General features: G+C 43.0%; 1 protein-coding gene across 1 annotated transcript in view; it reads right to left on the bottom strand.

Annotated features, from left to right (window-relative positions):
• Positions 1-550: 550 nt before the first annotated feature.
• LOC147701266 (IgGFc-binding protein-like) overlaps positions 551-11,445 on the bottom strand; it is a 933,218-nt gene continuing 922,323 nt past the window's right edge. The window contains exon 28 of the mRNA XM_086929331.1: positions 551-867. Coding sequence (XP_086785457.1) covers positions 822-867 — 46 coding nt within the window. The 3' untranslated portion in view covers positions 551-821. The remainder of the gene's footprint in view (positions 868-11,445) is intronic.

Raw genomic sequence — 11,445 nt, 5'->3', positions numbered from 1 at the left:
GTGTTTTTGCCAAATGTACTGTGCATACATCTTAGATATCTGAATGTAATATTTTAAACAAAAAATGGAGCATGGTTATAAAAAAGGTGCCATCTGCAGCCCTGTTTCCTTTTATTTTCATAGCTTTTTTTCATAGCTATAATAATTTCTATAATACATATTCTGTGGGCCTTGGATGTGCATGGAGATAGTCTTGTGTTAATGTATTCTGAGAGACTATCCTTGACAGAGAACCTGGAGCGCAGGTAAGCATTTTTTCCTTCAACTGGTGGTAACTGCCCAGCAAAACATTACCCTCAGGGTTCATATGCATGTACAACAGGCACACATGCCTTTTGAGTGTGTTGTTCTCAATTATGAGGAACACAGCAAAACACACCTCATACCTTGTGCCAATGTGATATGTGGTGTGGTGTTTTAGCAACTGTGAATAGTGCATAGGTCTACGTAGTCCTCAATATTGTTTACTGTTTTAAACATAGGGATATATTTGCTTTAGTGACATTTAAAAAAAATCAAGAAATAGAAACACATCAGAAAATATTTTTGCTCTACTTATATTTGCTCTTCATAAAATATTTTACTAGGGTAGTATGTCTGAAACAATTCAACAAGTACAGAACACAGTCTTGAAACCATGTCAAAAAGAGTGAAACATGTATAATCACAAGCATATAATACAGGTTATTCGAAATCAGAGGATGTCTTCACAAAGATTATGCAGCATGCTTGGTTGGAAGGAACATTCTTCCTGTTGCAAATTAATAAACTTATACTCAAAAAAGTGATGAGCTGAGAAATCTGTGAGTTAGACAGAAAAACTATAGAATAAATGATGTAGAAGGTCCTTCGGGAGCCAAAAAGGAGCTGAAAAGAAAAATTGAAAATAAAAGGTAAGTTTTGTTCTTTCCCACACAAGTATGTTCCTATCTATTTCCCTATCACGATACAATATGACATTTACTTGCAATGTTTGTACATAAAAAATCATGAATGTACATGTGTAGAAGTACCTTTCCATCACATCTTGATAAAACATTGTTAATGGTACCACTAATGGTACACTGGCCGAGCTGGCTAATTTTCCTTGTGATATATAGCATTCAGAGGCACAGTTTAATACGCTATTTATTACCACAGACGTGTGCATGGAGGGGCCATGACTCACAAGAGGCAATACCTTGAGTTGTAAATACCGCGTTGTAAATGCATGCATGGTAAAAGTATGCGTTGTAACGTCATACATCCATTTGTCATACTTTCCCCTCACCCAAACCCATGTAGATATGCTTTCCTTTCACAATCCCTGGCATTCTTGCAGTGGTCTGAGGCCCCTATTATGTTGGTGGTGCTGCTGATGCTCTACCACATATATTACGTGTTTTCCTCAACGCCACAGTTTCCATGATGTGAGCCCGCCATGAAAAGTGTGGCAGTGAGGAAACAATGGGGTCCCATGTTGGTCCGATCGCCCTACTTGTAATAGGGCTACTGCCGCACCACCAAACTCATAAGGCCCTTAGATTAAATGGTTTGAGTTGGATAATAATATGGCCTCCCCCACAAGTGCTCCATCTTGTCAAATATCTTCTGGCGATTGGCGATATTGATTAATTACACATGCTTTGTGATCTTGACAAATTCCCATATTGTCCTTAGGATAGCGTCCTCAATTTGGACAATTTGAAAATCCCGCTTGATTTAAACTACCCTACTTGGTTTTGCCCCAAATCTGTGTTTACTGCTGCTATGCACTTTGACTGTATCAATGTCTTTGAGAAGTAAGTCACAGGATTTTCAAGAATTTTACATTCGGACATTGTAACAAATCTTTTAATCTGACACCATCACAGAAAAGGCCCTTACAGAATTACAAACAAGAAAATGGCATTGTGATTTGTAGCTCTTAGAAGGGAGGCAACATTGTTGTTTTGTCCAAAGATAGCGGAAGGCTATAGACCGTTATCTGACGGGGCATGCTAAACGGAAAACTGACATGGATGCGGCCAATAGGCCATAGTGGGAAAGAATGTAAATTGATACTTGTAGATACTTGATACTTGATAATAGATACTTGCATTCCCCATGATATGGATCTTAACCACTTCCATGCTCATGACTGGTCGTGTGCTTATGACGAGCTGAGCTCGTCATGAATAATGGGATTCATAGTAGGTCAGCACCCAGCGGGAATTCCCTTAGCAGTCAAGGTGTTAAGGCACGTCACTATTTCCTGAAAGGAACATCATTATCCTTTTTGGTTGCATAATGAGATGATTCTCGACATGGTTGATTTTTGTCTAAGGAACAACTTCTTTATCTTTGATGGACAGTATTACTGTGAAACCCAGGGCACCGCAATGGGGACTTGTTTCACTCCCATTTACACATGTCTGTACATTGGCTGGTGGTGCTGTGGGAATGTTGTGGGAGCAGCACTTCTGCTCTCATCTATGTTGAATGTTACATTGATGACATATTTTGCATCTGGAAAGGATCTGAGCAACAAGATATGAAGTTTGTTAAGAATCTTAACAAAAATTACTTGAATTTGAGTTTCAGAAGTCATAGTGACAAGGCCTCTAGATTCTGATTAGAAATTTGCAATTCATACATAAACACTAAACGGTTCCTGAAGGATGAAGAGTTTGCTGTCCATTTAGGTTAAAATATGAAATTACTGGTTTTCTCTATTGGCAATCTCTGATATTTTGATATGCTGTGCCAGATCCAGAAGATCTGGGCTTTAACTTGTTTTTATAATTTTTCATGCAAGTTACCCTGGGGATGGTTGTGGAGATACAACTTATCATATGAGCTAAGGATGCCACCTTGTTTATTTTGCATGAGTCCATTTTTGCATGTATTTGGTTTATTGTTTTAGTAGGAGGAACATGTATAATAATGTATGCATGTATGCTATATTAAGCTACAGTAAACTATATTATATTATATTATCAAGCCTTGTTTGTGCCCTCTTAGTTTCCTGCCCTCTGTGATTAGTTGGGTATTTCAACTGTACATTGGATTTGGGGCATTATGCCACTTGTAGTGTAGACTATGAGGTAATGAGTCAGAAAAACAGGAAATTTCCCATAGTTTTAGCCTACATTTGAGCATTTGCATGACTATGAATTCCCTTTTAAGATCGTATTTTTGGGTTATTTCAGTGGGACAAGTACAAGTTGTGGTATACGTTGCTTGCAGTTTTACAAAATGATATTTGGATATATGATGATGTACCCATCATTGTCGTATTACACACAGGATCCGCCCCCTCTGTCTCATATGTACAGTCTGTTATGGGAATTAACTTATTACCCTCGAACAGCATGTAATATTTTATGTATGAACTTAATTTTTTAGTTAGCAGGCATGTCTTCAGCCTAACATGATTTTGCATTTGGTTAATCAACTGGTATTTAGTTATCATGGCTATACTTCAAGATGGGGCCCACAGTCGTATTCACTTTATTGTTCTTTGTTTGTGTTTATGCACAATGGTGTTGGTGTGTGTGTGTGAGTAGTTATATGGGTGTGTCAGTGGTTCTGTAAATGATTTCATCAATTATGTCACTGACAATGCCAAGAGTGATACAATATGTGAAGTCATAAGCAGTGCATTGCGGGGGCATACGTTACAGCTAGTTCAGATAACTATAACTGCTGAATTTCTATGGTTTTGTGCATGTACAATCTGAGCCTAACTGTAACATTCCTGTAACCTTTGTTTTTTTCAGTACATTTCTAGGCTATTTAAATTCAAATCCTGACTGTTACGTCCCTTTCACCTTTGATTTTTATTTTTTTTGTGTGTGATTATCTATATATATATATATATATATTATAAAAAATATTGTGTATATCATATCTATTATATTTATATGTACTCATTTATAGTTCAACTACAGAGATCTTTACAATATAAATAAAATTAAAAAATCTTATAGCTCCCTATAAGCACAATATCCAAAATAATACTCAAAGTAATAACAGGGATAGGCTTATTAGGTCTTTACAGATCTACAAATCTACCTCCAAGATGAAAATAAATACCAAGGGTGCCAGAAAAAGAAAAGCGCATACGTTTAATTAGAAACATTTAATATATTAAGAGTTGTGAGTCGGCTGAATATCTGCCGAAGATAGTACTGAAAGCTTTCAGGGGCTTCACTGAAGCAATTATGCATAAAAATCAGTTCCATAAATGTGTCATATTCACAATAATAGTATGATGCTTTCTCAAGGAAATTATGTACAATAATATTTAATTTTGGTCCCTTTGGTGGGGAATTTACCAATTGCTGTGCACCAGACTGGAAACATAACGCGAGTTATCATAAGAAATCAACAGGGTCAGTAGAAACCTCAGACATCAATAATAAAACATATGGCCCATGGTAATGTAAAAATGTAGACCACAACAATATAGATGGTTGTTAATGTACAGGATGATGGAGCAGGAAAACCTCTGTAAATTAGCAATGCTCCCACCCTGCCAACTCTCAATTCCCCCACTCTTTTGAGAATGGGGGAAGCTCTGTATTTTCACCTGGCAAAAACTGCATTAGTTCTGTCATCCGAAATCTCTCACCTGGTGCACCATCTGCAAGTGGGCACCAAATCATAAGTAATAATTGACACACCTTGAAAGAAAGTACCCTCCACTGGTTGTGTCACCTTCCAGGAGGGCCACAAAATATGGGTCACAACCAAGGAGTTAGGGGGTGGAACTCTGTGAGAGCTTGGCACTGGACTGAGCCAGGGCCGACTGCATCTGGGCTGGTGGGTCCTGTGATCTCCCTACCCGATGGGAGGCTTGCTTCCCAGGGGAAGTTTGAGCAGCATCCTCGACCGGTGGACTGGTGTAACCCAGCGTGGTGGCAACTGGGATGGCTGGCATCAGCAAGAGCATGTCCCTCCCGGTATACAGTGGGAGAGGTGCAGATGCCTCACTTATGGACTCGGGGATAGTCTTGTAGGTTGGGGCCACCTTGAAGATTGCCCACAGTTCTAGTAGGGTCTCCAGCTTAGCCTTCTTATGTCCTGTATACCTGTTTTTTATATGAGTCTTTTTATGTTCTATGAAGTTGAACGTTTCCCCCTCAGGCTAGGGAAATACGTGGGCTTTGGTATGGACCTGCCACTTGCACCAGTGTTTGTCTACTTTCCTAGCCTGGGAGTGATCCTCACTTGCATGTTGCTTAGTGGAGTCTCCATGATGGGTTGGGGAACTTGTTTTGAAGATTTTGAAAATGTGGATTGTCTTGAGGTTCTTTAAATATTTAGGGCCTCATTTATGAAAAAAGACGCATTGCTGCATAAAAACAGTGATGCGTCACTTTTCACTGCGCCCTCCTTGCGACACCAATGATGCGTCATATTTACAGTATGACTTATCATGGTGCAAGGAGTTACAGATACGTCAATATTTCTGACGTATCTGTATGGCGCAAAAGTGATTTTTTGCGCATTGGTTATCAAGACGGCGTCGTGAACGAGCAGAGGTGAACCTCCGGACCCAGCGGATAAGGTAACTGCCTTTTATTTCTTTTTATTTGCCCATTTACTAAAATTAGGTATGTTCGGGAGGGCGGGAGTGAGGCGGGTGGCTGGCAACTTCGCTATGCCCAAGGAGTGGGCGTAGTGTTGCCTGCTTCGCCTACTTTGCAAAGGGCGAAGTAGACAACACTACTCTGTGGTTCCGTGGTTTACGAACTGGGTTTGATGGTTCCGAACCCGTTCAACAAAGATCGTGGGAAATGGAGGATTTTGGTGTCAGCAGACCGCAAATGGCGAGTGTAGCGTGTCTGAGTGTTTTCGTATGAATCGATATAGGAGAACACTCTGTATTCGAGGATTTAGTCTGAACCCTCTGGTTCCATTTTGTATATGGCAGCCATTTTATGTGGTTGCCCTAACATAGGCCCGATGACTAGGGCCGAACGAGTCCTTGAGACACGTACGCCTTAGCTGACTTTTGGGTGACCTGGCCGAACTGACTCCTTGCCCGAGGCTGACCTCGCTGAGCCAGTTCCTTGTTCAGCAGCTGGCCTGATAAAGATCAAAGAGCAGGACGTGCCCGAGTTTATGGTACACTGCTCTCACCTTTCTATCTCACTGCTTCTGCCTTTCCTTTACGACATAATCATTGATTTGGGTTGAAGGCTTTATGATGGGTTTGTCCGGCCTGATCGAACAGGAAACCTGGGAATGTGTGTGGTCACTTCTGGTGGGCTGGACAAGGGAAAATGGGATTGACTTTGATTATCGTCATTCGCTACTTTTGAAATGTTACACTGTCATTGGTCAGTTTTTGATGCACCGAATGTAAATTGGAATATTGACTGAGGCTTGATTTTTGGCATAAAAGACCATGCTCCGCTTATCGAATTTGTGCAGTCTCTGACGAACTACCCGTGTGTACTTCGTAGATCTCTGTTCCTCGTTGCAGCCAATAAACTTTGGTCTTTGACGTCATCAAGAAGTATCCCGTATCTCTGTTTGCCAAGACAGGGGAACTCGATGGTTTCAGGCGTTCTCCCTGACGCCGCTGGGTTCTAAAAACCCGGTTCTTCAACGCCCACTTCGTAGACGTAGCGAAGTCCTTCGCCCAGGGTTAGGGTATACTCATCAAAATCATAAGCACGCCTCCCCTGACCGGCAATGTTAGTACATGATTTAAAGTGGTTTAATACGCCTTCACGAAAAGAAGTGACCTAGCTGTCACCTGTGGGGCATGCTGGGAGCAGAGTGTTCCCTAGAGGTCTTAAAGGTAAAGTGCTTAGAATCTTGTAAGCTTTAAAGGAAAGGTACAAGTTTTCTTTTCTGTACTGATACAGTTATTCTTATGCAGGCTATGGGCAAAACTCCCTTCAATTACCAGTTCTTCCTTGTTTTGGATAATAAAGCATTCTTGTATGAAACCATTATATTGTGTGGTCTCTCTTACAAGCAGTCTTGGGAGACTTATTGTCATACAAGTAAAACTGATGTAATCTTGGCTGTTTGCCCTATTTGTTTTAGACTGTTTGGTAGGGCTACATGTTTACATATATGTATGCATACATATGTAGGTGTATGGGGTTGAAAGTATTATATACCTTATTATATGGGCATACACCTGAATATGTATGACCATATATATATATATATATATATATATATATATATATATATATATATATATATATATATATATATATATATATATATATATATATATATATATTCTTTTTTCTCACAAGGAATGCGGCACACAAAGTTCTGAATTCTTCACAAAAGAGTGTATTACTCCAGCTCAGACCAACACGTTTCAGCCTGAAAGCAGGCTTTGTTCACGGTAAGTGAGCAATCTTATATGTTTACTATTTATCCCACCTGGCTGTTAGGGTGCATTGTGGGATTAGTGGTTCTTGATTTCAGAGATACTTTTTTACAATACATTGACATACAGTAAGTGGTCACTTTATTTTCACAAATGTTGTGCTTTGGGATGTACCACCACCTACTTCGACTTCTAGAAGGGGCAATAATATCAAACCTAAATTTGGACATCACCTACATTGCTCAAATACTTTAGTTGAAACAGACCCTCAACCTCACAACTGCTATTTGATGTGTTTGCATTTTGGAGTGGAGAGTTTTGTGTGTAGAAAAGGGCCTGAATATTCCCTCTCTTCTACCTAATGACATGGATGGTCATACTACGTCGGGGTTTTTTAACTCCTTCGTTGCTCATGACAAGCCCAGCTCATAATGAATCACAGTACAGTTGTGCTCATGACGAGCTGGGCTCGTCATAACGGCTGTGCGCCACCCACGCCCGATTGATTCCCTGCCTGTGGGGGCAAATTAATCAGTGGGCGGGGTCGTGACGACCCAGCTCGTCATGAGTCACAGTGGAGCTGTGCCCAATGACAAGCTGGGCTCGTCAGGAGCACCACGGCGCTGCGCTCACCCCCCCACCCTCCCGCCATCCACACTGTGGTGGAATTAGCCCCGCAGCGAAGTGGTTAAAAAAGATATGTCACGTCCAAGTCCATTAAGCAAGCTTTTTTTGGTGGAGACTAAAGCTACAAGTAAATTTTAACGGTGGTGCTTGTGAAGCGCTCTACCTGAAAGTTAAAGTATGTTGCCCGGGTGCTGTGCTCTCAGTTAAAGAATGTAGTACGTCCCAAGTATTACAAAGTTTGCAGCCAGCAAAAGCATGCAGCGCGGTCGCCATGATTGCATGTGCTGCAGCTGGAAAAAAATAATTATTACAAAGTAGATGGAGTGGCATTGCAAATTGAAGTCCACAACGGCAATGGGCTGAAAGCAATAATTAACAAGCCGTACTGCTCCCCCCGGCCCTCTCAGTCCTAACCCCCTCATCTCACACAATGCAGCAGGGCCTCTCTCCTCGGTACTTCCTAGGAGAAAAAATATTTGAAATACTATAGGTCTCACAATTAAGTGCGAGACCTATGTCATTGAAACAAACCACTTAAGATGGGGTGAATTCACCCCCAGTCACAAATCTGTGACTGTGGGTGAATGTTTTGCCATTGTGCAACATTCCGTCCATCAACTGTTGTTTTTGCATTTGTCACACCGAGTGGGACGGGTATGCTCAGACGTGAGTCCCGTGCTCTCCATGCCACTGGAATCAAGCTATCCTGGCTGATGACGTCTGATAGCCAGAAACCGGACCTAGGTTGCTTGATTCCGGTCCTGGGAAGACATGGCTTGGCAGTTCGGGTTGGACTGTTCCCATGAGGCACAGGGTCAAGACTGATTTGCATATGGCCATGTCTGAACTGGGGTAGTGTGGTGAGCAGAATGACGATGGATTAAACCCAGATTTGTGACTGGGGGCGAATGTTTTGCCATTGTGGAACATTCCGTCCATCAATTGCTGTTTTTGCATTGACAACAAATGTCCACCATTGTCCCGGCTGCTTCAAAAGTGAAAGCGGGCATGGCCCACTGAATGTAAGCAAAGCACGTTGTCCTGCCTAATGTAGGGGAAACTCAATAAAGAAAATTGTACACGTACAATGTAACAACGAAGTAAAGGGGTCAGTAGTCAGGGGATGTTACAAATGAAGACATGGCCGTACAAAGGAGGGACCAACAAGCCTATTTAGGAATCAGAAGACAGCATCTACAAGGACAAAGACACATGCCACTGGAAAATATTGGCTGGGCTTCTGTCCCGTACTGTACCACAACAGATCACTGCCAGAGCAGCGCTTGCGTGCTAGCTCAAGCTCATCCTAAAAATGCGGTTGAGCAGCTGTAATGTGCTGAAAATGAAGCAGTGCCAGCCCTTCCCGCAGGCTGCACCTATATCTCAGGGGCCAGTGCTGTTTTCTTTAGATTGCTTCAGTGCCGTGCTCCTTGCTGCCGCTTTGTGGGTCCTAATGATGCCGCCTGACCCTTCCACTGCTGATGGCGGCGGAAAGACGATGGGGCGATTGCTAGTATCTTGCACCTGCACCTGGACGTGCCTGGGAAAAGACAAAAGCGACTGCTTGGGCCCCAAATCTATCCCACTGCAGGTAAACAAATTATCTGAACGGCACAAACCCCCAGAAAGGAGTTACCTTTGGCATAACCGTGTGTTACCACAAGCCTAGAGAGAAAATGAGAGCAGGTGCAGTCCTTTTTTCCAGAGTTTTGTATAGCACAACCTTCATTTAATGTAAAGGTATTGAGTATCAGAGCGCTTTACATGGGCACCAGTTACATTACATTAGGACACATTCATTTTTGTTAGGCACAGGGAGATCTGCATGCTTGTACCAGGGAAGGCAGGGGAAGACCTTTGTGTGATCATGCAGCAGGAATGCCCACTAGAGCCAGGGATTTTTTTTATTTGGCTTGTGTTTGTTTGTTGAGGGAGCGGCCCCTTGGGCAAGGGTCTCTCCCCCTTTTGGGGGCATTAGTAATGGCTTTGTCTGCCCCTCTGGGGGAGGGCAGAATCTAATTTTTGATAAAGAAATCAGCCCACTGGGCCGATGTGCTGGGGAGTGGCCCCTTGGGCAAGGGTCACTCCCCTTTTGGGGGGTCTACATCTTTGCTTTGTTTGCCCCCCCCTGGTGGGGGCAGATATAATTTCTTTGAAATAAAATCGGCCCACTGGGCCAATGAAATAAATGTACACTCACCCCCAGTCAACTGATCATGATTTAGCTCACTCCACCACCCCAGTTGAGACATAGCTATATGCAAATGAGTCTGGTATAAGAAGTTGGTCATCCATTTTTTCAACTTTGCAACTTTCAATGTTTTTATTGTGTTCAAGGAGAGTTCTTATGCATCAAAGTTGACATTTCTTCAGTGTCAGCACTCTGATAGCTAGCCTTGTTGTTGTGGAACAGGTAAGTGTTCCTAGATTTGGAGTGGTGAAGGATGTGGCTCGGTTGATAGATCGCCACTTTCCTGATTAAATTTCTCCCACATCTTCAAAAAACTTTCCCACTAGGAGATGTAGAGTCTGTTGGCGAAGAGGTTTGCAGAAGTAGACTCGTCTTTTCTGCCCCGGGTGTTCTTCTAACCATGGGCTGTGTATGCCTGCTTGTTATAGAGCGTACCACACGCAAAATCTTTTTGGGGAGTATCCATGAGTGGTAAAGTGAACTGCCTAGTCTGTATTGTTTAAGCATCTGTATTCTGTTTCTGGGTTGGCATCAGTGCAATGTAATTAGTTTCAGATTTTGTGTTAGTAGATTGTTATCTATTTCCAATTTGTTTGTGTTTTTTTGCATAAAAAATCCTACATTTGATGACAGTGTGTGTAGGCTGGCGCTTGGCTATCGGTGTGCGCGGACTGGCGCTTGGCTGGCGGTGTACGTGGACTGGCGCTTGGCTGGCGGTGTGCTTGGACTGGCGCTTGGCTGGTGGTGTGCTTGGACTGGCGTTTGGCTGGTGGTGTGCGTGGGCTGGCGCTTGGCTGGCGGTGTGCATTGACCGGGTGCATGTGGACTGGCGCTTGGCTGGTGGTGTGCATGGATTGGCGCTTGGCTGGCGGTGTGCGTGGACTGGCACTTGACTGGCGGTGTGCGTGGACTGGTGATTGGCTAGCAGTGTGCGTGTACTGGTGCTTGGCTGGTGGTGTGCGTAGATTGGTGCTTGGCTAGCCATGTGCGTGGACTGACGCTCAGCTGGCAGTGTGTGAGTAGTGACTTGCTGCTGGTCACTACACACACTGCTAGCTGAGCGCCACTTCACGCAATCCATCAGTTTGTGTAGTTGCTGTGCCAGGAATGTGGGCGTGTGAAATTGATGGGCCCTTGAATGGCACTGTCTGCTTGTGTGAGTGTTGTAATGGGATGGGCCTGCGGCTGGCGGTGTGAATGTTTTGTATGTGTCACACGTATGAAAGGTGTATGAATGGCCTGTAAAGAGGTTGGTGCCTTGTCGTGGCTTTACAGCTCACGAGCTGTGAGTCAATGGTTC

Source organism: Lissotriton vulgaris, chromosome 7 (genome assembly GCF_964263255.1).
Source record: "Lissotriton vulgaris chromosome 7, aLisVul1.2, whole genome shotgun sequence".
In the NCBI taxonomy this organism is placed as follows: Eukaryota; Metazoa; Chordata; class Amphibia; order Caudata; family Salamandridae; genus Lissotriton; species Lissotriton vulgaris.
This window is presented reverse-complemented; position numbering and strand designations above follow the sequence as displayed.